Source organism: Pipistrellus hanaki (assembly GCF_964339955.1).
Source record: "Pipistrellus hanaki genome assembly, chromosome: 2".
Lineage (NCBI taxonomy): Eukaryota > Metazoa > Chordata > Mammalia > Chiroptera > Vespertilionidae > Pipistrellus > Pipistrellus hanaki.
Window position 1 is genome coordinate 65,965,589 of NC_140504.1, and position 25,851 is coordinate 65,991,439.

At 37.6% G+C, this 25,851-nt stretch overlaps 2 protein-coding genes across 5 annotated transcripts in view; both read left to right on the forward strand.

The window, feature by feature from the left end:
- The window catches only part of CIP2A (cellular inhibitor of PP2A), a 561,728-nt gene that overhangs the window by 517,546 nt on the left and 18,331 nt on the right, over positions 1-25,851 (forward strand). The window lies entirely within an intron of this gene.
- CD47 (CD47 molecule) overlaps positions 1-25,851 on the forward strand; it is a 63,986-nt gene that overhangs the window by 33,792 nt on the left and 4,343 nt on the right. The window contains exons 4-10 of one of the 4 annotated variants that reach the window (XM_084874053.1): positions 11,155-11,262; positions 12,384-12,476; positions 13,712-13,810; positions 15,586-15,678; positions 21,280-21,311; positions 22,612-22,636; positions 23,262-23,294. In XM_084874053.1, the coding sequence (XP_084730179.1) occupies positions 11,155-11,262; positions 12,384-12,476; positions 13,712-13,810; positions 15,586-15,678; positions 21,280-21,311; positions 22,612-22,636; positions 23,262-23,294 (483 nt within the window). The remainder of the gene's footprint in view (positions 1-11,154; positions 11,263-12,383; positions 12,477-13,711; positions 13,811-15,585; positions 15,679-21,279; positions 21,312-22,611; positions 22,637-23,261; positions 23,295-25,851) is intronic. The other 3 variants (XM_084874054.1, XM_084874055.1, XM_084874056.1) reach the window with 3 other exon arrangements.

Genomic DNA, 25,851 nt, shown 5'->3' on the forward strand with positions numbered 1-25,851 from the left:
GGTGACAATATTTCATTTAGGCTCATCTTAGAACAAATAACTGTGGTGTGAGTGTGTGTGTGTGTGTGTGTGTGTGTGTGTGTGTGTGTTTGTGTAAGGCACATAATATATTTGATTCATTCAGCCTGGACTCAGATTTGAAGGTGTGTATAAAAATAGCCCCTAAACATTTGTGGAGTCCTTGTGCTCTGTGATGGGCACTTTGTAAAGTACTATCTATCTTGGACTTGTACCTCTATTTCCTTCAGCAGGTTAGGAAAGTTTTCATCATTATTTTTTCAAATATGTTTTCAATTGATTGCTCTCTCTCTTCTCCTTCCGGCACCCTCATGTTGGGAATATTAATAAGCTGAAGTTGTCCCAGAGGCTCCTTACACTGTCCTGACTTTTTCTTTTTTGGGGGAGGAAGCGGGGGAGGATTCATTTTTCTTTTTGCTGTTGTGATTGGATGTTTTCTGCTTCCTTATCTTCCAAATCCCTGATTTGATTCTCTACTTCATCTACTCTACTGTTAATTCCCTGTAATTCCTTTCAGTTATTGAATTCTTCATTTCTGATGGGTTCTTTATGTTTTCTATCTCCATTATGTTTCTTAACTCTTTGTTGAAGTTCTCACTGAAATTTTTGAGCATCCTCATAACCAGTGTTTTTAAACTATGCAGCTGGTAGATTGCTGGTCTGTTTTGTTTAGTCCTTTGCTGGAGTTTTGTTCTATTCTTTAGTTTGGGACATGTTCCCTTCTCTCCTCATTTTGGTAGCCTCCCTATGTTTGTTTCTATGTATTAGGCAGAGCTGCTATGTCTACCGGTCTTGGTAGAGTAGCCCTCTGTAGTAGGTGTCCTGTAGGGCCTTGTGATGCAGCATCCTCTGCCACCCAAGCTAGGCTCTCCAGGCGTGCCCCCTTGTGGGCTGTGTGCACCCTTCTGTTATAGGTGAGCCTTGATTGATGTTGGCACGTCACTGGGAAGGATTTAACCCCAGGACAATCAGCTGTGAGGACTGGCAGCAACCACAGCACAGGGGACTAGGTGAGACAGGCCTGATCGGCCCTGATCTGCTGTGCAGGATCCAACTCCACAGAGCAGGACTCACTTCATCTGAGCTCTGGTGCCTAATGAGTCTTCCCCTTGAGTGTGTCTCTGGTGGAAGTTGTTGGGTGATACTCCTGAAGCTGGCCACCAAATAAACTAGCTCTAGTAGGTGCAGGCCCAAGATCATCTTTTGCCTGTACCATGCCCAGGGCCATCTGGCATGAGGTACAAAGCAATCTGCTGCAGACGGCTGTTACCTGTGCTGGGCTAGGAGGTGTCAAGGCTGCCCACCACTAGTGCTGTATCTGAGGCTACTTAGTAAGAGGTATAGGGCACACTGAGGCCAGATGCTGCTTGTTTTTGGTTTGTGAACATTTGAGATATTTTAGGGAAGTTTGAAGCATGAGCCCAAACAGACTGTTTGTATGGAAAAGCCACTGGAAAGGGCTTGGGTGAGCCTGCAAGTTGGATGGCACTGAGTCTGAGGGAATCACCAGCGTCGAGCTCACAGTGTGAGCTAGGATGGAGACACAGATATGAGGCTCACCTGCTGGCTCTTTGTGGGAGAAGGCTCAGCAAAGGAACAAGAGCTGTTGCCAACACTTATGTCTGGGAAAAAGCTGACTCTTCAGCCTTGTCCCTAAGACAATTGAGCTTCTCCCTGTATGTCCCTGACACATATTTGAAGCTTCATTCCCAGGCTAGAGTTCAGAGCCAAGGTGTCCAAGAAGTCCTTGCTTGGGCCTTTTCCAAGTAACTGCCTGGGACTCCAGGAGCCCTTTGTCTCCCTCAGCCACAATTCCCACTGTTTTTTTACAGTCAGATGTTTTTCCTGGTGCTGAAATCCTTGACTGGGGACCTGGTGGGGTTGGGACACCTCTCACCTCAAGAAGGACCTCTACAGTGGAGATATCCCTTCCAATTTTTGTCCACCATGTGTTGTTGTAGAACAGCCTGTTTCTCCTCTCTACCCCTTCTACCAGTCTCCATGTGGCTTTTTTTTTTTTTTTTTTTTTTTTTTTTTTTTTTTTAATATCCTTAGTTGTAGAACTTCCATTCAGCTAGATTTCAGGCAGTTCTCAATCACGGTTGTTCTGTAAATTAGTTTTAGTTTTTAGATAATTGTGGGAGGATGCAAATACTATATTTACTTATCTGCCATGTTGACCAAAACTTGGGTTATACTTTTTAGAGTGTGGTATCTTATAGCTCTTAAACTATAAATAGTAACTCCTTAATTTCTTTGATGACTGTGTATGGTCTGTACTTGACTATAGGGATTTCTTTCAGTGGTTTTTCTAGCTCTGCATGTCGGTCGGTCTTTTGGTGGTTTAAGACAAAACCTGAAACTTCCATAGGTCGAACATTCATAAAGACAGCAATTTGTTTTTTCATTTTGAGGAGAAAGAGTTTCCTTATCCCAGACAGTTTCTTGAATTGATCTCAGGAGGTCATTGATTCTTCTGAGGACAAAGTCTGAGAAGACTTCTGTACTCCTGAAGCCATGCCAAGAGCTCTCACATACAGTGAGATCTAGACCATCTTTTAAAGACAAAGGTACCAGTATGCTACAGGGAAGTGTTCCTAAATAACGTTGCCTTTAGTTTTAACTTACCAAGTTAAGTCTTATACTTAGCAAGCAGCTCACAGATGAATGGATTCAAACACTGAGCTTTAACCAAAGTAACAAATCTCTGAATTTGTTACATTTCAGGCACTTTGTTTCCTTCTACTCACAGTTTCCATTCCATCAACAATTAAGTTCCTGGTTGGTTTTCATGGATCTTCTTCCTCATTCTTTGGTAGTGAAACAGGTACTTTCCACTATTGAGATGTTTGATAAATTATGTCAAGCACTTCTTATCAAGACCTCTTGTTCCTGCAAGATTAAGGTCCAACTCCACCTCAAGAATTGGCTAACATTGTGAAATTCTTTGAGATAGGTAAATCTAGGCTTGCCTTTCCCTTTACTGAACTTTTGTTGTTTACAGGTATCTTGGCTTTATACAGACCTAGGAGACCATAAGTATGACCATGTAAGCCGAAATTCTGTAAAGAAATCTAATCATGAGTATGAAAAATTTCTATTGCTCCATGATCCCTAAATTTTTTGTCAAAACATTAAAAGTTCTCTTATTGTACACCTAAAACTAATAGCATATGCCAACTGTAGCTGAAAAACATTTTTGAACTCTCAGTAATAACTGTATTAGGAAATGAAACAACTATAAAACTAATATTTAGTATATGGTAAATTAAAACTTTACAAACATTGAAAATGAAAGCATTTTATCAAGAGTGGTTTAAAAAATGCTTGTCATATAACTTTGAATACAGAGCAAGCATCCTTTCTATGCTTGGTGAATTCTCATACTTCTCAGTTCAAATCAGCTTCCAGCATTTTATCCTTTGCATTTTCAGTGTCATGAACGATCTCTAAGAGTTTCTTTCATGTGAAGGGTTTTTTTTGTTTTGTTTTGCCAGAGTCACTTCATTTTTTAAGAAAATTGATTTTGGAGAGAGAGGATGTAAGAGGGAGAGAGAGAAAAAAAGAGAAATTGATTGGCTGCCTCCCCTGCACCCCAAGTAGGTATCTAGCACACAACCTGGATATGTTCTCTGACCAAGAATCAACCAGCGACCTGTCAGTGCATGGGATGATACCTAACTGAGCCTCATCGCCCAGTGCCAGAATCACATTTTATGGGACATCTTTATTCTTTGTGTCACAACCTCCTCACTGTCCTAATTTATGCCAATAAGTTCACATTGCTAAGTTCCCCTGGCTGCATATCTAGTTTCTTGAATAGCAGTAGTGTTGACATTCTCACAGTCAGCTCTTTCTTCTGTGATGTCATTTATGTTCTATTCGAATTTCACTTCTAGCATTATCACTTTTCATTTCTTTGCTCTTCCATCTTTATTGCCCAGTTTCCTCTTTTGATTATCTGTTGTGAAATGTCACAGTGGTTTATCAGTGGAAAACAGGAGGTAGCACAGCATATGCTTTGCTGTCTGTATGTGAGGGAAATAGCAGATGTGCAGTGACCATCCCCACCAGTCTTTGAAAGAAGTGACAGGATTGGTCAGTAATCATGATGCACATTTGTTCTTTAGATAGTGATTTATGGACAATTGAACAGATGGCAGTGAAATTTACACTTTATGCAATCAATCAGTGAATATATTGTGGTACTGAAATTTGAACTGTGATTTTAGGGGACTTGTATTATTTAACTTAATAAATCATGGTATCTCAAGTTCATGAATATGACAATTGTGCAAAGCCAGGACTGCTGTAATTTATTTCAAACTTGTATAATCTAGGCATCATTCATTTCATTTCCTAAATTTGTAATTCTTGCATAAAATTGTTTCACAAGGATTTTGGATACTTTTCAGAGGTATTTGCATAGCTGTTCCTGAATAAATCATTGTTGGGAGTTCAAGGGAAACATTCTCTACCACCACAGTCTTGAGATCCTGCTAACTCCTTGAGTTCAATCTTGAAGACTATTGAAAGTAATTGGGCCATGAAAGCACATTTTAAAGAGGTAATGGAACATGCAATGTCTTTGTAGATTAGAAAACTTATTTTGAAGAAATGAGGACATATACTAATGTGCACTGGGAAATTTCTATCCAAGAAGGTAAAATATCATCATCATAAATATTATGACAAAGAATCATTCTGTGACCTGGTTGATGCACCTATTAATAGAATTTTTTATTAAGTTTACTCTGAATTGTATTAAGTAATATTGAACTCCTAGTGCTTTTCCTTGGACCCATCCACATAATTATCACATTCTGCTATTAAATAATGTTTCATGTACTGATTTTATTGTAGGAGGAACTGAACAAAACTATAGCTCAGCAGTATACTCTTTTATAGACATTAGTTGCTATTCCTTTGACCATTTCCAAATTCAAACAGTCCACCTTGCTGCATATACTCTGAAGTTATGGTATCATCACAAGACCAGGGAAGGTTTGGAACCAAGAAAAGGAAGTTAGTGTGTTGGACAGCCTCCTCTTTAACCTTTTATATTCAAGGTGCTTGCTGCACAAAGCCTGGGCTCTTTTGTTTCTGGATCTTGTAGACTGAGAATGTGATTTCTAGTTATGATTTATTTTGACAAAATTGTGTCATCAAAATAAATCGGACAGTGTATGGAGTTTATTATGAAATTATTTTACTTGCCTTCTGGTTGTTTGTGTGTGTGCATGTGTGTGTGTGTGTGTGTGTGTGTGTGTGTGTGTGTATGTATGTTTGTATGAGTGTTTTAAGTGCTTTTAAAATAGTGTTTTAAATTCAATTAAATAATTTTAAAACTTGAAATTATAATTTTATTCTAAATTTATCATATATGCTTTATCCTGCCATGAAGACAATATTGATTTTCAGCTCAATAGATACAAAAAGATACAAAAGATCCTGTGTCAGAAAACATCACTATAATAATAAAATCAAACACATCTACCCCTTATGATTTATTCTTAATTTGAGATGCCTTATAGCTCACTGGTTAGCTTTCTTGTAGCATCATCAAGTCATCAACTGCTTAGTGAGGGAACATCTAAAAGTCATGTCTTTAAGCAGGCATTTAATTATTGGAATTTGGGGTTTTATTCCTAGACTGTGGTCTGTGTAGGTCTATAGGGGCTTATTAAATTCTGTATTCAGAGTTTCATGAAAAGTAAGATGATAGTTATCATTTGATCTTCAAATTGACCTGCTAATTGCACTAGATTTCATCAAGCACAACCCGCATTCCATCTTTTATGTGCTTTATATCAGTGCAAGGAAACGAGAATTATTACTGGAGTCTCTGTTTCTAACATTAGCTGTGTCTTCAGGTGACTAGAGGGACATGCCATTTCTTCAATCATATGAACTTGAAAGATTACATAAAGGGACTTTCTTAGGCTACAGCAGTCCCACACCTTTTATTTAATTGTGCAAGATCTGGGAGTAACACTTTTGGTCATTCATTCCTCCCCTGCCCCAAACACAGACACTCACTCACTCACACATCAGAACTAAGGGTCTTGAGGCAGCACTTGGAATAATGATCATCACATAGTAGGTGCTCAGTCAATTCTTGGATAAAGTAATCTACTTGATTTGGTTGCAATGGACTAATAAAAATGCATGGTGCATTGTACCTACACAATAAACATTTGTAGAATAAATGAAGGACACAACCTAGCTCATTCTGAGATGTGGCTGGCTAGATTTAGTGAAAACTTTAAAATTTTTAAGTTTTTCACAAAAATTTAATTTTGTCTCCCAATGATTTTGGTTTCCCTGTGTCAGATAGCACTAAGGTTATAAGTTTTGTTTAAAAAATATAAACACTGACAACATGTGGAGCAACAGAAACCTCCTACATTGCGGGTGGGAATGCATAATGGTACAACCACGCTGGAAGACAGTTGGGCAATTTTTTTTTTTTTTTTTTTACAAAATTAACTTTTATATGATGTTCCAGCAATTGTGCTCATTGGTATTTATCCTAAAAGAGTGGAAAACTTATGTCCTCATAGAAACCTGAACATGGATAGTTATAGCAGCTTCTACATGATTGCCACAACTTAGAAGCAACCGAGATGATTTTCAGTAGGTGAGTGGCAACATGTACTGTGAAATGTCCACATAAAAAGAAATGAGCTATTACATGCATATTTCCAATCTGAAAAGGCTGCATACTGTTTGTTTCCATGTAAAAGACATTCTGGAAACGTCAAAACCATGGAAACATTGAAAAAAATCAGTCATTCCTAGAAGTAGGTGCAGGCAGAGTACATAGGCAGAGCCAGAGGACATTTACCACAGTGAAAATACTCTGTACTAAAATGATGTCAATTTGCATTTGTGCGAGCCCTTAGAATGTACAGCCCCTAAGGCAACCTATGGACTTTGGGTAATTATGATGTGTCAATGTAGATTCATGTTGATAAAAATTTTATCATTTTGGTGGGTGATATTGATTGGGGGGTGTGTGTGCATGTGTGGGACAGGAATTTAGGGGGGGTACCCTATACCTCCCTCTAAACTTTGTTGTAAGTTGAAGACAGTGCTTGAAAAGTATTTAGAAAGCGTAATTACTGTTATTTCTTTTATTTTATTTTGTGTATTGAATTCAGTGATTTTTAGTTGAGGGGAATCTTTTAAAGTATACATATTTTTAAAATTACATAGATTGTCTTGCCAAAAAGCCTGAAAACCATACCGGAAAGTTTGATAAGAGCCCACTAAGGACACATTCAGTTAGCTTTATCTTAATTCTAAGTGTTTGTGGAGTTACTTGAATTTATTTTCTTTGTTTGAATTTAAAATTTTTATAGATTTGATAAAGATAGTCTACCTGTTAAAGGACAAATAAAGATCACCAAAAAAAGATACTTGTGATTACTGAGTTCTATAGCATCTATATCAGATTGCAAACTCTTTGGTGACACTGAAAAATAATTGACAACTGGACTACAAAACACATTCTTTGGGTTGTGCTAAAATGTGACCATTGTGGCAAAGAAAATGTGTCAAAAGAAACTCTTTTTAAATGTTTACCTGAACAAAACATGGAAATCCTCTTTCATTGCCTGTGATTAATTAAGTAGACTTCACTTATGTATTTGTTAGAAATAGTTGCTTAGGCCCTAGCCAGTTTGGCTGAATAGATAGAGCATCAGCCTGTGGACTGAAGGGTCCCAGGTTCGATTCTGGCCAAGGGTACATGCCTGGATTGCGGCTCGGTCCAACATGCAGGAGGCAGTCAATCAATGATTCCCTCTTATCAGTGATGTTTCTGTCTTTCCCTCCTTCTCCCTTCCTCTCTGAAATCAATAACAAATAATAATAATAATAATTAAAAAAGAAATAGTTGCTTAGCCATAACCAGTTTGGCTCAAAGGATAGAGAGCATCAGCCCACAGGCTGAAGGGTTTTGGGTTCTATTCTGGTCAAGGGCACATACCTTGGGTGCAGGCTCTATCCCTGGTCATGGTGAGCTACATGCGGGAAGCAGCCAATTCATGTGTCTTTTTCATTCCATGTTTCTCTCTATGTGTCTGTCTCCCTCCCTTCCACATGCTCTAAAAATCATTCAGGAAATATCCTTGGGTGAGGATTAACAACAACAGCAACAAAAAGTAGTTGCCTAATTTTTTTTTTAAATATATTTTATTGATTTTGTACAGAGAGGAACGGAGAGAGAGATAGAGAGTTAGAAACATCGATGAGAGAGAGTCGATCAGTTGCCTCTTGCACACCCCCTACTGGGGGTATGCCGGCAACCAAGGTACATGCCCTTGACCGGAATCGAACCCGGGTTCCTTCAGTCCCCGAGCCGACGCTCTATCCATTGAGCTAAACCGGTTTCGGCGTAGTTGCCTAATTTAAGGGAGGGTTGGAGGTAATAAATAGTTGAACCAATCAACAGAAACTAAAGCTACCTCCAATATTTATATGCAAAGGTCTTGAAAAGGTTGTTCTATAGTAAAATACTGTCAATCGTAGTATTTTTGTGGTGTTTTATTTTTGTTGCTATTGTTGATATTATTTTTCTCCTAAAATTCTTCTAAGCTTGAAAAGGTTGAATTTTATATGGAATAAAACTCTGATTAAGTCAGCCTTTTTTGCATGAACTTCTACTATACTCTAAAGGTGAATTCTTGCTGCTTGATCTTAGTAGTTCTTTTATGAATTCAGTTAAGCCTGGAAAAGTGTCTTTTGAATGTTTGATTAATTGTGAAGTATATTTGAAACAGCTTCTGTTTCATAACCCTTTTGTAGAACTTTCAAGCTCCATTACATAACAATATGCATTGAATTAAATTGAAAACTTGACATATGTCTAGAGGAAGCTTATTTTTCTATCTGTGTCTGTGCCTTTTATAAGATATACACTGAATTTTATATTTACCAGTGCTTTCATCAGTGCTAGAAAATAGGGAATCTGAGAATCTGTGCTCTATATGAAGGCAGAGCCATGCTGAGTCAAGACTTAGGTAACTGAGGGGTACGTTTGAAGCTGGATAGATCAAATGAAAACTTGGGGAACTTGTCATATTGGTTTTCACTCTTTGTTGATTAGTGTGGATTTCAGTTACTCAGCTTCAGGACTGCTGATTGATTACCTCTCCATCCCTCACCCCACATAATGAGAATAAGGTAGAGGTTTAGGATCTAAGGTATGAGTAGGTAGTGATTTTTATGTCTTCTATTATACCTGAAATATGTCAACCATAGCTTATTGTATAACCCTAGGTCATAATACCTTAAAAATAGATTTTATCATGTTCATTTAGGGGTTCTTGTTGTTCTCACTGTATTTAATCTGTTTTTCATTTTAGTGGAAGTAAATTTAATGCTAAATATAACATTTTTTAAAATTTCCCCCTCAAGACATTGATTAATGGCCTAGATGAAACAACAGAATTTCAGTCATGCACTGTTTCTCTCTGCTACTCAGTCTGCTTTTAGGTTACTTTTAACAACTCTTTTGGTACAAAATTAATTTCAAAACCCCTAAGGTGAAAGTATAGTAAAAGAAATAATACTTTTAGACTTATCCATTACATTATTCTTTCCTACCAGGTACTTGACAGTAGAGTTAATGAGTCCTATTGAGTATTTGTAGTTTATTTTTATGTAATTACTAGTGTCCTGGTGCATGAATTCTTGCACATTGAAAATAAATTGATTAGTCCCTTCAGTGCAAGGCCTAATGCAGGCAGTCCCAGGTGGTGGCTGGCAGGGTGGAACAGGGCAAGATAGATCAGACATGCCGTGGAGCCAACCTCCTGCATTCCCTCACCGCCAGCCACACCTGGGCCAGTGCTGAGGCTTGAAGGGCATCTGCAGAGTGAGCAGGGTCCCTCTGACAGGTGGGGTCCCTCGGTCTGGCCTGTAGGGATCGGGCCAAAACTGGCTCTCTGATATCCCCCAAGGGGTCCTAGAGTGTGAGAGGAATTGCGAGGAGTCGGGCTCCCTCCTCTCTGGTTCTGGGTGTGTCACCCAAGAACTGCTGCTGCTAAGTGACCACAGCTCGGTAGCTCCTGCATTGAGCATCTGCCTCCTGGTGGTGAGTACGCGTCATAGCTTCTGGACAGTGGGACTGTTGCTTAGCCTTTTATCCTATATAATAATAGCCTAATATGCAAATAGACTGAACAGCAGAACGACTGGCAAAACGACCAGTCGCTATGATGTGCACTGACCACCAGGGGGGCCGATGCTCATCACAGGAGCTGCCCCCAGCCCACAGAAGTGGGGGGCAGAGCTGGAAAGTGGGTGGCAGCAGGCCAGCCAAGGCAGGTGCCAGTGGGGGCCCTCGGATCACCCGATCTGTCACCTTCCAGATAGGCCCTGATTGCCATCCAGGCCTAAGGAACCTACCTGTGCATGGATTTTGTGCAACAGACCTCTAGTATATATAGACTTTAGTTGAACAATTTAAGCATTCCCTTCCCTCCTGATATCAAGAGGGTATTATTTGTCTAATTTTATTCTACTTTTCAAAAAAAATATCTAGATTTCCCGATGCTTTACTAATTTTATATAAGATGGAACAAAGTTCTCTTTTTCTCAGCATTACCAATTAGCCAGTTACTTCCCATCAGCATTATTTATATCAGTTGTAAGCCTGAGGCAGTTTTACTCTTCAGGGGACATTCACAATTGATTGATACCACTGGGGCTGTTACTGGTATGCAGTTTGGAGGGAGGTAGGGGTGTTACTAAACCTTCTAAATGTACAAAGCAACCCCCTTCTGCCATAAAGACTTACCTGTCCTTATGTTAATAGTGCCCCAAATTGAGAAAGCATGGTGTATATGACTTCATCTTTAAAGTAGAGGGGAATGAAAGTATTACCCATAAATTCAGCATCCATATATATACTACCTTGAAACTATTTAGTCATTGACTGATTTATAAAAAAGATTTGAGGTGGCTTGACATGATCTAATGGAGTTATTCCTCAAATGTTATTAGATTATAGGAAGTTATCAGTTTGTCTTTGCACTTTTTAAGTTACAGAAATGGCTTCACTTCTTGAGACTGAATTCATGGAATTAAAAAAAAAAAAATTTTTGTGTGTGTTTTATTTCATTCAAGCACTTAAATATAATGCCAGTGTTACGAAGGAGAAAACCATTCTTTTATTTGTGGCTGGACTAGTGCTGACGACATTTGTCATTGTTGGAGCCATCCTCTTCGTCCCAGGTAAAACGTACAGTTATTATGAGAAAATCAGGGCTGACAAGTTTGAGAATATAGTTGGGGGTGGGGCTGCTATAACCAATAACCACAAACTGTGTGTTATAAAACAATAGCAATTCTCTCAGTTCTGAAAACCTTATGTCTGAAATAAAGATGACATCATGACTATACTTTCTCCCAAGACTCTTGGGAAGAATCCATTCCTTGCCACTTTCATTTTCTGGTGTTGGCTAGCAATCTTTGCAATTCCTTGGCTTCTGGAAACATAACTCCCATTTCCACTGTGATAAAACTCCTCTGCCTCTCTCTTCCAAAGACACTTATTGAATTTAGGCCCACGTTGTTAATCTAGGATAAGTTCCTTCTTTCAAGATCCTAAATTGTTTAATATATTTTGCTGTGTAATGTATTGCTCACCCTAATTCACAGCTTCCAGGAATTAGGAGGTAGGCAGATCTTTAGGGCCACCGTTCAACCCACTGCAAAGGCAAACTTCACAGGACAAGACATGGAACTGGGAGTGAACGTGGGAAACAAATCAATCTGAAACTGCATTTGCCTTTGGAAGATGGGAGTGGGATTGGGGAATGAGGATATGCAGCCCATGGAAAGAACAGCTGAGACAGGCTGGGACTCAAAGTGGAGACAGTAGAAAGCCTTAATTTTATTAACAGAATACAATATGGGTCTAATGTTTAGGAACAGAAATTTGGCAGCTCTCTTTGCAGCTGGAGTTAGTGAGGGTGTGGGGAAGAAAGAGATGAATTAAGAAGATAACTACAAAGAATGGTTGTTTTGACTTTAGGACAGATTGAATATAGCAAAGGAAGGGATTGGTAAGAGGCTCCAAGGTAGTTAAAAGGGAGGCAAAGCCAGTGGAAGGTTTCCATATGTTGAGTCTTAGATGTTGACATTTAGATGTCTTCAGTTTGGTCTTAAAAAAAAAAAAAAAGTCACCACTTATTTTGTGTAAGGTTTTGGGGTAACAGTTTATTTTTAAATGTTTTGCAAATTATAAGAGTAGTATTGAGATGAATACATTTATTAAGTTGAGTACTTTAACTTTTGATAGAGTAGGAACTAAGTAGAAAAATATTTTAAATGTTAGTTTTATTTATCAACAGGTGAATATTCAACCAAGAGGGCCAGTGGACTTGGTTTAATTGTAGTTCCTACAGTGATATTAATATTACTTCAGTACTCTGTATTTATGATAGGTAAGTATTTGTTGTTTTAGTATGCTTGTGCCCTTTTTCATTTAAAAAGCAGCATTTTGATTAAAATATTTTTGTATGGTTTTATATAGTACAATAAGAGTTAGGTTTTTATAATACAATAAAAGCTATTTTTAGTTAAATGTTTCCCTATATGATTAATTTTAATGTTATATTAGGTTATCAAGATATTTATTTTGTTAAAAAAAAGTGATTTTCAGAGATATATTAATGCCAATAGTGCAGTTTAAAAATTATGCTATATAATTTCTTAATGATGATATTCATATTCTTATTTCAGTTTTTGAAGTTATAAGTAGATATTAACATTCTCCTTATCTTATTTTGCTAAAACTCTCTTTAAAAAAAACTAGTTATACAAAATAGGATTGTAAATCATAGTTATTGCAAATCTTAACATTGTAGTTTTAAAAAATGATAGAGCTATTCAACCTATAATCGGTAACAATTTCCACTACATTTTGGGAGTAAATCATTAAATATTTTTGTTATTATTAAAGAATCTATTTTTTCCATTTGCACATTTAACTCTTGGTATGAGAGCCTGTCTCTGGGTTGCTATATATTAACATGGTATTAATTTGTTCTAAAACACAATTAGGGCCGACACCGGTTTGGCTCAGTGGTAGAGCGTTGGTCTGCGGACTGAAGGGTCCCAGGTTCGATTCCGGTCAGGGGCATGTACCTGAGTTGCGGGCACATCCCCAGTAGGGGGTGTGCAGGAGGCAGCTGGTCGATGTTTCTCTCTCATCGATGTTTCTGGCTCTCTATATCTCTCCCTTCCTCTCTGTAAAAAATCAATAAAATATATTTAAAAAAAATAAAAAATAAAAAAATAAAACACAATTAGGGGTTATGATGACTACAATGACAAGGCTTACACGGTGGTTCTCCACCACAGTGATATTGTGTGCATGTGGTGAAGCCCTACTAATAGCCACTCGTATTGTGAAACACACACGTGTGGTAAAAGCAGCATTGTCCTAAGATCTGGGGTAAAAACTGCCAATCCAGCCTAGCTCCCTGCAAAAATGAAAGGCTGCTGAGGCTATGAATGTGGAGCTGATTCCGGGAGTGGACAGAGATGGCTTAGGTCACTGGGAAAGCAGCCACCACTTGACAGGGAGCTCCTTGGTCCTAGAATACTGACCTTGACTACGAAATACAAGTGGAAGTTATTGCTTTTTAAACATTTGCAACATGCTTTTTCCTTGAAGCTCCAGCTATTGGGATGTCCTCGTTCAGCATCACCATATTGATCCTTCAGGTGCTGGGCTTTGTGCTCTCTGTGGTCGGACTAAGCCTCTGTGTCTCAGGTAAGCGTCACAATCTTAAACAATTCCTCTCTTACCAGTAGTATCTCATAGAGCTCTTTTTCTCTTTCCTTTTCTTTGTTGTTCTTATTCTGTTTTAAATATATAGACTGTATTTGTTAGAGCATTTTAGGTTCATGGAAAATAGAGTGAAAAATAGAGTTTTCATCTACTCACTGCCTCCTCCGCTATCACATCTCCCACCAAGTTCATTAGTTCATTTGTTACAGTCCGTTGAACCAGCATTGCCACAGCATTATCACCCAAAGTGTATAGTTTATGTTAGGGTTTATCTTGGTGTTGTACATTCTATGATTTTTATAAATGTACTAGAGGCCTGGTGCATGAACTCATGCACGGGTAGGTTCCCTTGGCCTAGCCAGCGATAGGAGGTGATGGGGTGGGCGTGGGGGGAGCAGCTGATTTGGGGGAGGGACCGCAGGAGGTTGGCCCCAGCATCCAGCTAACCAACCATACTGTGAGAAATCGGGCTCCCTCCTCCTTCCTATCTAGGTTCGGGATGCGGGTGAACCAGATTCATGGCTGTCAGGGCCCCAGCAAAAAGGTCTGGGTCAGTGCGCATCATTCCAGTTGTTTGGTTGTAAGAGTTGGTTAGGCTTTTATATCTATAGATAATGACATGGATCATAGTCATAGAATATCATATAGAAAAGCTTATTTGCCCTAAAAATCCTCTTTGCTCTTCCCATTCATCCTCCTTATTCAGAAACCCCTGGGAACCACCGATCTTTTTACTGCCTCCATAGTTTTGCATTTTCCAAAATGTCTTCAGCTTGGAATCATATAATATCTAGCTTTTTCAAATTGGCTTCTTTCACTTAGTAGTGTGCATTTAAGTTTCCTCCATGACTTTGTTTGACTTGATAACTCATTCCTTTTTATCACTGAATAATATTCCATGGTTTAAATGGACAATAGTTTGTTGATCCATTCACCTATTGAGGGACATCTTGGTTGCTTTCAGTAAATGGGAAAGGTATTGATTTGTTATAAAATCACAGAATTAGACCCACAATATAGGAAATGCATGTTTTTGTGTGGACATGTCTTTTCAACTTCATTTGGGAAAATACTAAGGAGTGCAATTGTTAGATTGCATGTTAAGAATATATCTAGTTTTGTAGTAAATTACCATGTTGTGTTTCCACCAGCAATGAATGCACATTTCTGTTGTTCTACATTCTTGTCAGCATTTAGTGTTGTGAGCTTCTTTCATTTTTCACTACCCTGTTTCCCCCAAAATAAGACAGTGTCTTATATTAATTTTTGCTCCCAAAGATGCGCTAGGTCTTATTTTCAGGGGATGTCTTATTTTTTCCATGCGCTAGGTCTTATTTTCGGAGGATGTCTTATTTTCGGGGAAACACGGTATCATTTTGTTCCCACTAAGATTAGTGTTTTTTTATTGGCTGTATATAGCTTATGGGCTGTTTGTTTAATGACCAAACTGCCCTTCCTGTATTAATGGATGAGCTTTTAAAATAAACATTGTGTGGAGGCTTAGGCTTCACAAACTATTTCCAATTAGTCTTGATGTGATAAGGTACATGCTATGCCAACAAGGTTTTTTTATTTTAATAATTTGGAGTCATTTCATTGACTGAGTTAATAATACATATCTAGGTAATTTTTGTTTCTTGATAGTGAGAAAAATAATTACTCTCCCTAAAACTTAATTTTATTACTGTTATTGTTTCTTTTAAGAAGTTCATTATTTCATGTGAATCTCTAATGTAAAATTTTATTTGTTTTTGCAGAGTGCACACCAATGCATGGTCCTCTTCTGATTTCAGGTTTGGGAATTATAGCTTTAGCAGAATTACTTGGATTAGTTTATATGAAATTTGTTGGTAAGTCAACTTTCATTTTTATTAGTCTATGCCAAGAATTTCAAATATACTATGATTTGGAAAATGTTTTTGGTTGGTTCTTACAGCTTATGATCAAAGAAATGTATTGGAAACTAATGAAAAAGATAGAAAACATGAGATACTGAAAAGTTTAAATTATAGACTAGTTTAAAAGAAAATGGCTGTATATTTTGAATGCATAAACCTTTTAATGCTATGGAAAAGGAGAACTGGTAGAGGTTTGATTTTTATAAATAGAAAGGAGTTTTTAATTGGCCATTGTTTGTGTGATAAAGATTTTTCACAGAGACCTACTTGTCTCTTGCTCTTCTTGCAGACTTGACTGCTTATGGGCCTTGATGCCCAGAAGTGGACAGGAATTGAAATTCAAAATATATTATTTTTGGTAATTAAAGAGCAGTGTCCTCTGATAATTGACTTTGAAATATTTTTAGTTAAAAACATTACACTATAATAAAAACATAGTGTTTTAAAATTTAGACTTTTATTATTTTAAAAATCAATTGTTATTAACTGTGGAATCAACTTATTGTTTCTAAACTTTGTATTTAATCTGCCAATTTTCAGTTTACAGATTTTTGTATGTTGTATTTTAAAATATATCTTTATTGATTTCAGAGAGAAAGGGAGAGGTAGAGAGAGACAGAAACATCAATGATGAGAGAGAATCATTGATTGGCTGACTCCTGCATAGCACTCACTGGAGGTTAAACCAGCAATCCAGGCATGTGCTCTGACCTAAAATCAAACCATGACCTCCTAGTTCATAGGTTGAAACTCAACCACTGAGTCACACCATCCAGATTGTATAAGTTATTTTTAATACATATATAATGAGATATGTGCTCATAATAATAAGTGCCTAAAGATTTTCTCTACAATCTGATTTTTCCTAGTGTTTTTTTAAACTCTAAATTTATGAAGTAAAGCAAATTCTTAAACATTTATCAAAATATCAAAAGTTACAAACTAAAGAAGTAAAAAAATCTGTCTTTGTGCTTTACTTTAGGCATAATTTATGTGTTTATAAAAATTCATATAAAAGTTGAGTTATTCAAATAATTTTTTAATTAAGCAAATTCAAATAGTCAAATAATTTTCATATGACTTGTATAGTACGTTCAAAGAAATTTTATCTTTATTTTTGAACTTCAGCTTTTGCTGACTGGTCTTAGAGTTCAGTTCTCTTATACTTTTTTTTTTTTTTAAATATATTTTATTGATTTTTTACAGAGAGGAAGGGAGAGATACAGAGAGCTAGAAACGTCGATGAGAGAGAAACATTGACCAGCTGCCTCTTGCACACCCCCTACTGGGGATGTGCCCGCAACCCAGGTACATGCCCTTGACCGGAATCGAACCTAGGACCTTTCAGTCCGCAGACCGATGGTCTACCACTGAGCCAAACCGGCTTCGGCTTCTTATATATTCTTTGTCTCCCTTTAATTAATGCTTATTAAACAATTAAAACACAGTACTTACCTAAAATTTACCTACCTTTAGTTTATGTGTTCATGAAATCAGAGTTATTTTGTCACTGAAATTTTCTCAGTTCAAGCCTCAGAATTTCTTAAAATACAACTAAGGCTTATAAAGCAGAATGGCATTCATTTGGTAGCTATCACAAGCATCACATTATGAATGTTGATACATATTCTATTTTTGTTGAATCTTCCTTCTAATCACCATTTGTTTGGTTCTGGAAAATGGAACTGCTGATTATGTTGCTCCCTCTGAATGCCTGAGAACAGTATGTGAGCTACGGTATCCACACAGCATTATGTAGTATTAAGTGTCACTCACTGATGGTCAGATCTTTGTTATTTTTTCCCCTTACATTATCTGGTTTTCCCTCCCTTTTATTGCCACATCCCCATGCCTTTCATGTCTAACAAAGAAGGATGTGCAGTACAGTTGCCAATAGGTCTGGAGATGCTGACTCAGGTGGAAACAAGCATTGTCTAGCTGTCACCCCCTTGACCTTGCTCTCCCCCCTTCTCCATTCCAACACCTCCATCTCACATAATTTTTATGTGAAACCATAAAATTATAATACAAACATATTGTTCTCCCATGAAGAGGAAATCCCTTTATGAAAAGTCACCAGGTTATTTTTTATCTAGCATAGTTAAATATGCCATGTGTAAATTAAGAATTTAACCCATTTTATTGACATGGTGAGAATATTCTAAATTACCTTTTCACATCAACCTGCCTGATGCCAGAGCTCAGAGGCACCCCTGCCTTCAGTTGAAGGGCAAGAAGAGCAAAGGTACAGGAACGTTGCTCTGTAGATGCTGCTGTAGACTAGGAAAATGGATGTGCGTTTCTTGAGGAGTCTATGAAGCTGAGTATGTGTAACATTAAGGTTGCAAATTTGAGCATTTGAAATAGGAAGTAAAAATTGTAAATGTTTCCAGAAAAACTTTTACTCATTGCAGATGCTCTGTTTTGAAAAAGACTAATGAATGTGTCTCAACTTACGTGCAATAAGATCTTCTGATAGTTACAAAAAAATAAAAATTAAAAATAAAAATAAATTCCAAACTATCTTTTTGAGATTAAGTTAATGTTCCTCTGAGAAGTTTAACTTGATCATTTACATTATTTCCAAGTTTAAATTTGTACCCTTACCTGTTACTTTAAGGAGTAAGATTTTACTTTCCTTTTTTCTGGTCTTCTTCTTTAACTGTGTTGGATTCTATTTCATGAAAGCATTTAAATTTTACAAAATGAAGTTAGGCACTGGAAACAATGATAATATGAGAGCATATAAAAAAATTAAAAGGAACTCTATCAAGTTAAGCATGCTATTTATACAGGGTGTGTATATACTTGTTAAGTTTTTAAAGCCATTACCAGTATTAGAACTATAATCATGTTTTGATACAAACCAATCTAGTACCATTCATAAACCATATTGACCACATCTCAGAAATATTAGAATGACATGGAATAGAAAGATATCTATATAAAATTTTTAGTGAAATTGTCTTGTCCATTGTGGAGGTAAGGTGAATTCTGGTATTAATAGAAAAAGTATTTCTGAAAATTTACAAACTAGAATTATATTTATGGTATGTGTCAAGTGTTTCAGGGAGAGAAGAATAAGTCAAAACATTTCAAGTGTGATCACATGAAATGCTTAAGGCTTTGTGGTTTTAAAATGATGTAAATGTGGCTGTTGATGCCTTAGGCCCATAGTGGCTGCAGATACATTACAGTCATTCTTCTGTTACATAGGTCAGATGCTTATTGGAGAGGATTAACTCAGGAAAATTAACTTTTGGGCTGTTTGGCTTTATTATGTTAAAGGGTCCACAGCTGACCTGTGTCCCTTTGAATCACTGCTCTTTATAGATCTCTCTCCCCCCCTCCCCCTTTTTCTTTCTTTCTTTCTTTTTTTCAGAATGGTCTTGGCAAATCTGATGTTCCTAGTGCCTGAGAACTGGAACTCATAAACTATTCTTTATATGTGATTAGGATAGAAAAGGAGCGACTTGGCAGTTCTTATTACCAATTCTGATGAATAAAGTTCTGAGCTCAAAAATATAACTCTAAAATCTGACCTCGGACCCTTCACTTTAACAATCAGTAATTTTCTTGGATGGGACATAGATAGAGGGCATGGCTTAGTTAAAGTGAGTTATATACATGTGGCAGTCATGATGGGCCTAATAAAGTTCTGTAATTCTGCCTGGTCTATTTGGAAAGTTGCTAAATGTGAATTCACTAATGTTGCCAAACCCATTTCTCTCCAGAGTACTATAAAAATAGGTTTTCTTCTTGATTAGTTGCAAGGACCAAACCACTTTCTGTGTACCTCCAGTGAGAGAGCTTTATTTAAAATGACAGTAACAGTGATGGGAATCTCATGGGATCAGGTACATATGTGGGCCTCACAGAGAGAGGAACGGTAGGTTGTTCAGGAAATGGAAGGATCCAGTATGACTCCTAGGACTGAGTCATCGTGCTGCCCTCTCAGGAACAAGAGTCAGTTAGCCCTACTGCCAGTTATGGTTGTTTGGTTCCTCTCTCTGTGGTTCTTTGCCTGCTAGCCAACTAGTTCATCCTCTCCTTTTTAGGTCCTTATTCTTTATCCTATTTATGTCTTCTCACTGTTAGCTTTTCTTACTGAGAGCTGTAAGCTTTGAGCTTCTCCTTGCTTACTTCCCTTGTCACCTTCCTTTATCATCACCAACTTTCCACTCTTTATCTGATACTCTCCCTTCAGATTTCAGGGGAAGAAAGAAGCTTCCCAGGACAGTCAGCAGTCATTTTCCCTGTTCCAGAGCCCTATCAGCTTCTGGCCCACCTAGAGAGTGGTTGCCCTTGAGTCAGGTATCACCCACATTTCCCATCAGTTTTGGGAGCTTCATAAAGTGGGTCTGGAAGATAGTAAATAAATAGCAAAGAACCTTAGAGGAGTTCTGGGGCCTGCCTCAGTCTACTAATAAGCAAATCCAGTGCTGTCATCAATTAAGAGAGCAGTGGGGTTGACTACTCTAACTGGTGGCATCCTCCTCCTACAGAGTCATTCACAGGGTATTGCTGGATGAGGCTTTTTTGCAGGAATCTGATTCTGTATTTAAGAATGGTTTTAGCTGCTCTGGGTACTCCTCAACTTGGATTTTGTAGGGAAGCTCTCTCTTCTTTATGTACTTAGAGCAGTTTTTTTGTTTGTTTTGTTTTGTTTTCCCCTTTGTCACATTCTTCATGCTCTATATTCCTTCATCTTCATTAACCAATCCATTCTGAAGCAGTGAAGGGTAAGCTAGGAACACAGAGAACACAGAGAAAGACTTGGCTGTAGCTGAAACTAACTCTTTAAACTTAGAGGAATCTGAATATTTTCTTTCATTTGTTACCTACTTGGAGCTTTGAAAACTGGAAAGATGAAAAAAAGGAAAAAGAAGACTAGGCTACAAGGAACAAGAGCAGTGAGCTAAGGGTGGGTGATGGAGTAAAGGCAGAGGTTGGTCACTGTCGCATTCTGCCCACTTATTAGGGAGGATGTTGAGTCCATGTGGGGTGAGTAGATGACAGCATTTTTCCACCACAAAGTGGGGGAGATATGGTATATGCAAGTGAGCAGATGGGTATGTTTATTATTTGATGCAGGTGGATTATTTGCAACATTTTAATTTGTCAATTCATATAATTCAGAACATTCTGTATTTTTAAAATATATTTTTATTGATATTAGAGATGAAGGAAGAATGAGAGAGAGAGAGAAATGCCAATGATGAGAGAGAATCATCTATTGGATGCCTCCTGCAAGCCCCCTACCTGGAATTGAGTTTGAAACCCTGATGTGTGTCCTTACCAGAAATGAAACCATGAACTCCTGATTCATGGGCCGATGCTCAACCACTGAGCAACCCCAGCTAGGCAAAGATTCTGTATTTTTTTAAATAGACTATCAAAACTGAAGCTCAGTGAACTTTTTGGCACTTCTAATTTTAGCCCTGAACAGTTTATTTTAAAACTAAACTAAAACTAAACAGTTTATTTTAAGTACATTGGCTTAATTTCTTTCATTAATTTATTAATCATTTTCTTACGTTTTAATTTTACCAGTTTCCAATCAGAGGGCTATTCAGCCTCCTAGGGTAAGTCAAAATTTCTTAAATGAATTGGGTCTGATCACTTGATTGTTTCGAATGAGCAATGATAACTGAGATCTTGAACTCTTTTGTTGTCTGTTTAATGTAAGATCAATTTAAAAGAATGATGAAGACATTTCATAATGTTTGCATAAATATACCCAATTCTATTTTAAAACTTATATTTGATCATTTAGTAGCAATGGGATATAAATGATCAGACTTCTCATATCCAATACTGAAAAGTTTATGTGTAAAAATAACAGTCATTGTCTCTGCTGAAGGAAAGCTGACTCCAGTATATCTCCTTACCTGTTGGATTAATTTGATGAGCTTATCAAAACAGTATTTCAGGCTTAAAATGGGGGATAAACTTACATTAAAATGATTTTACTTAAAATAATATATAAAATAAATGCAAATGTTGCTTTAAAGTATCTGTTCTGAATTATGATTCATTTCCTTCATTTTATAAGCATTTTCCTTCCTCCACACTGTACTGTCATTTTCACTGTATCTTGGATATCTTATTAACTAAGAAAATTTTAAGAAAAGAGTAAATTTAGGAGATAAACTGAGAGAAATAAATGAGATGGGTTAAAAGAAAAACTTTATAAAGAGAGATGTGGTGACAGGAACAAAAGCTACTCTATGCAAATAAGACCTGGAATGGGCTGTATTGTACTCATCTTCCCATAAAGGATTTAATGATAGCTGTACCTGCAATGCCACGGGTGAGACCCCTGTGTGGCAGGAAGTGGGGATTGCAAATGCTGCTAATTCTGACAAGCCCCAACAGACATGCCTGAAAGGCAAGGGGGAGCAGGGGTGCTCTACCATGGGTGTTTATTCTGAGAAGGGTGCCATAGCTGCACAAACACACAGAAGTTTTTCTTGTGCCTCTGTTGGAGATTATCCAGCCATTACACCATTATATCCTACTACATTTTCTTTGCATGACTTACAAATGATTGTTTTGCTCTTATCTCTTGTTTAACTGTCCTATTTATTATGTTGCTCTTTATTTTGGACTTCAGTACATTTTTCAAGAAGTTAGGTTTTCTTCACTAGATACCAGGTGGGGTGGGAAATTCTGCATATAAAAATAATGTTGAGAATAAGACAGTTATTATTAAACAATTGGTGAGACTACGCAAGCTTTGCTTTTTAACCTTTATTGCATTGCTTTCAGACCATAGGATTCACTGTTTACTACATAGTTTAAATGTTAGCATATATAAATTTCATTATGAAGGACATGAAATTGATTCTATTTTTATATAAATGTATTTTACATATTTTTCAGAAAGCTGTAGAGGAACCCCTTAATGGTATGTGATTATTACAAATTTGTATATTTTTCTTGATCCATTACCAGATCATAATTTGAACTGGTCCCCAAAGCAGTTTTGTCTATGCTTTGGGAAAAATCCAGAGCTTTTTTTTTTCTTCTTCTTCCTTTTTTTCTTCTCTCTTTTTTGATTATTAATCAAGAATCAAGAGTATTATTTTGTAATGTTCTCACCTCTGAGAAAAATGCACTGCTCTGTGTCTCCCAAGTAGTTGCATGCATTAGCCAAGTGATATTGGGCAAGGGGATTACTGTTTTTTTATATTGGCCAAGATGAAGTGCTGTAGTGCCCCCAATATGGAAGAAACTCAATTAGTTATAATTTCTGGTTTATAAATTTTAGGAAGATATAGTCTCTCACCGTGGAGTGAGACCAAAGCATTTCACTTTCTCCCTAAATCTAGATTTATTTTCTCAACTATTTCCTCTGTGGGGAGCTGTGGGTATGATCCACAGAAAGGCATTGTAATCAAATGCCTTAAAATTAATTTGTATTTATAGCTGTGAAATAGTTGGGATGATATTACTACCTAGTTGTTTATTAGAAATGATTTTTAATTATGGAACCTTTCTAATCGCTTGCTTGGCTTGTTACTAATTCTTAGCATTTAAAGAATCAAAAGGAATGATGAATGATGGTAAGTATAAAAAGCACATACAATTATAGATTGATTAAATATGGAGATTGAAAAGAAATAAAATTGCTTCTTGGAAATACGGCATTTTAAATAAAAAGGACTCTGTCAAAACATAAAGGTTTGCATGTCTGGATTTATAAAAGTTAAATCTACTCCGATAAAATTGCACCACTAATTATATAAAAGCTGTAGGGTGTCACCCATCAGCTCTCCAGTCATACTGGTACAGCAAAGAGAAACTACTGTTTTTTTTAAAAAACACCTTTCTGGTATAGTGACTGTTACTGTAAAATGATTTTTATGTGATACGTAGATAATCTGGCACAAATCTTTATAATCTTGACAGAGTTCCCTTTGTGCTTGTGTTGGTGATTTTGTTGCATTTAACCCATGGCAGCTTAATATCTCTGCTTTTCCACAAAGGAACTTGGTTCTAACCTTTAGGGAGAGGATTTAAAAGAACAGAGAGGATATGGTGGGTGTGACTCGGCAGTTGAGTACCCACCTAGGAACCAAGAAGTCACTGGTTCTATGCGTGCTCAAGTTGTGGGCTTGATCCCCAGAGCAGGAGGCACTCAATCCATGTTTCACTCTCATAGATGCTTCCATCTCTCTGCCCCTCTCCCTTTCTCTCTCTCTGGAAATCAACAAAAAAAGTGTTAAAAACAAATGAAGACCAACTCTTTCCTGCCCTCCCTTAAAAATCCTATCTAATGAAAGAGTAATAGGCAAATTGACTTTCACCCCAAGACACAAGATGGCTGCCCCCATGTGGTCAAAGATGGCTCCCCATGTGGACACAAGATGGCTTTCAGGGGAGGGCAGTTGGGGGGACCAGGCCTGCAGGGGAGGGCAGTTGTGGGCAATCAGGCAAGCAGGGGAGGGCAGTTGGAGGAGACCAGGTCAGCAGGGGAGACCAGGACTGCAGGGGAGGGCAGTTGGGGGAGACCAGGTCAGCAGGGGAGACCAGGATTTCAGGGAAGAGCAGTTGGAGGAGGACCAGGCCTGCTAGGGAGTGCAGTTAGGGGTAACCAAACTGGCAGGGGAGGGCAGTTAGGGGTGACCAGGTTAGCAGGGATGGGCAGTTAGGGTCAATTGGTTCAGCTGGGGAGCAGTTAGGTATCAATCAGGCTGGCAGGGTAGTAGTTAGGGGTGATCAGGCCTAGGCACTTATCCTAGGCCTAAACAGACAGTCCCTCATGGGGTCCCATATTGGAGAGCATGTAGGCTGGACTGAGGGACACCTCTCCTGTGCACAAATTCTGTGCACCAGGCCTCTAGTCTATATATATATATATATATATATATATATATATATATATATATATATATATATATATAAAAGCCTAAGAAACTGTTACCACTGGTTAACCAAAAGACTGGTTCTTATGACATGCACTGACCACCAGGGGGCAGACACTCAATGCAGGAGCTGCCACCGAGTAGTCAGTGTGCTCCCATAGCCAATCTCCCAGGGCCAGCCAACCTCCTGCAGTCCCTTCCCCCAGCTGGCTGGATGGTCAGTGTGCCCCCACAGTCACCCTCCCACAGTTCCTTCTCTCCCCGACCCCCAACCTCCCGTGGTTCCTACCCCTGGCCAGCCAGCCAATGAGTCCTTATTGGAACTGGGCAAGAGGGTCCCGATCGGCCCTATCACCAGCCAGGCCAAGGGACCCACCTGTGCATTAATTCATGCACAGGCCTCTATTAAATAAATAAAAAGAGAAAGAGAGAGAAATTTTGGCCATTCCAGTTTTTTCTTTTTGCTGGGGGGACTTTGGGCTAACAATTTAAAATTTTTATTAAATATTTCAAACACATACATTTGTTAAAGAAGTCAGAGATATTGAGTGCTATAAGTATTCATTTATTTCTGTTTACACTTTAATGTGCTTTTACCTTGTCAAAAACTTCTTCATATGTTTAGTATTTACTGTCATGTCTTGGTCAAGCAAATAGTCAACTTTTCATTTTGCTGTTTTAAAGTCTGTGACTACCTGCTCACCTTTCTAGTAAAAGTGCAGAATTAACTCAATAGGCTGCCTTCCACTGGACAATCAATGTTTGCCTAAGAGTAAAATCACACCCAATATATGTTAGTGGATTAAGTTTAAAACAATGTTCAGGCTGTGTTCAACAAGGAGGCACAGAATGATCCCATTTTTGTAGTTGTGTGTCACAGCCTTTATTACAAACATGCACTTTTTATTATACTAACTACGGCCCTCCAAAAATAACGTAGTTAGTAGGAATAAACGAAATGGTTTTAAACAAAGAACTGGTGCATGGAATTGTGTCATTGTTTGCTCATGCTTTCATTCTTGTGTCCTATATTTTTAATTTTTTGTTCTTCCCTTTTCTATTGTGGAGTCATTCTTCTTTAGTTGAATAGAGAAATGAAACCCCTTTCCCCCATGGTAAAAAACAAAAACAAAAAACCCAGTATAAAACCTTGAGTACCTTTTCCTTTGTTAATTTTCCTTAAGATGTGACTTCTTTTTTGAACCACTATATCAGAATATAAATCAGTTTTTGTTTGTTCATAGTACATAAAATC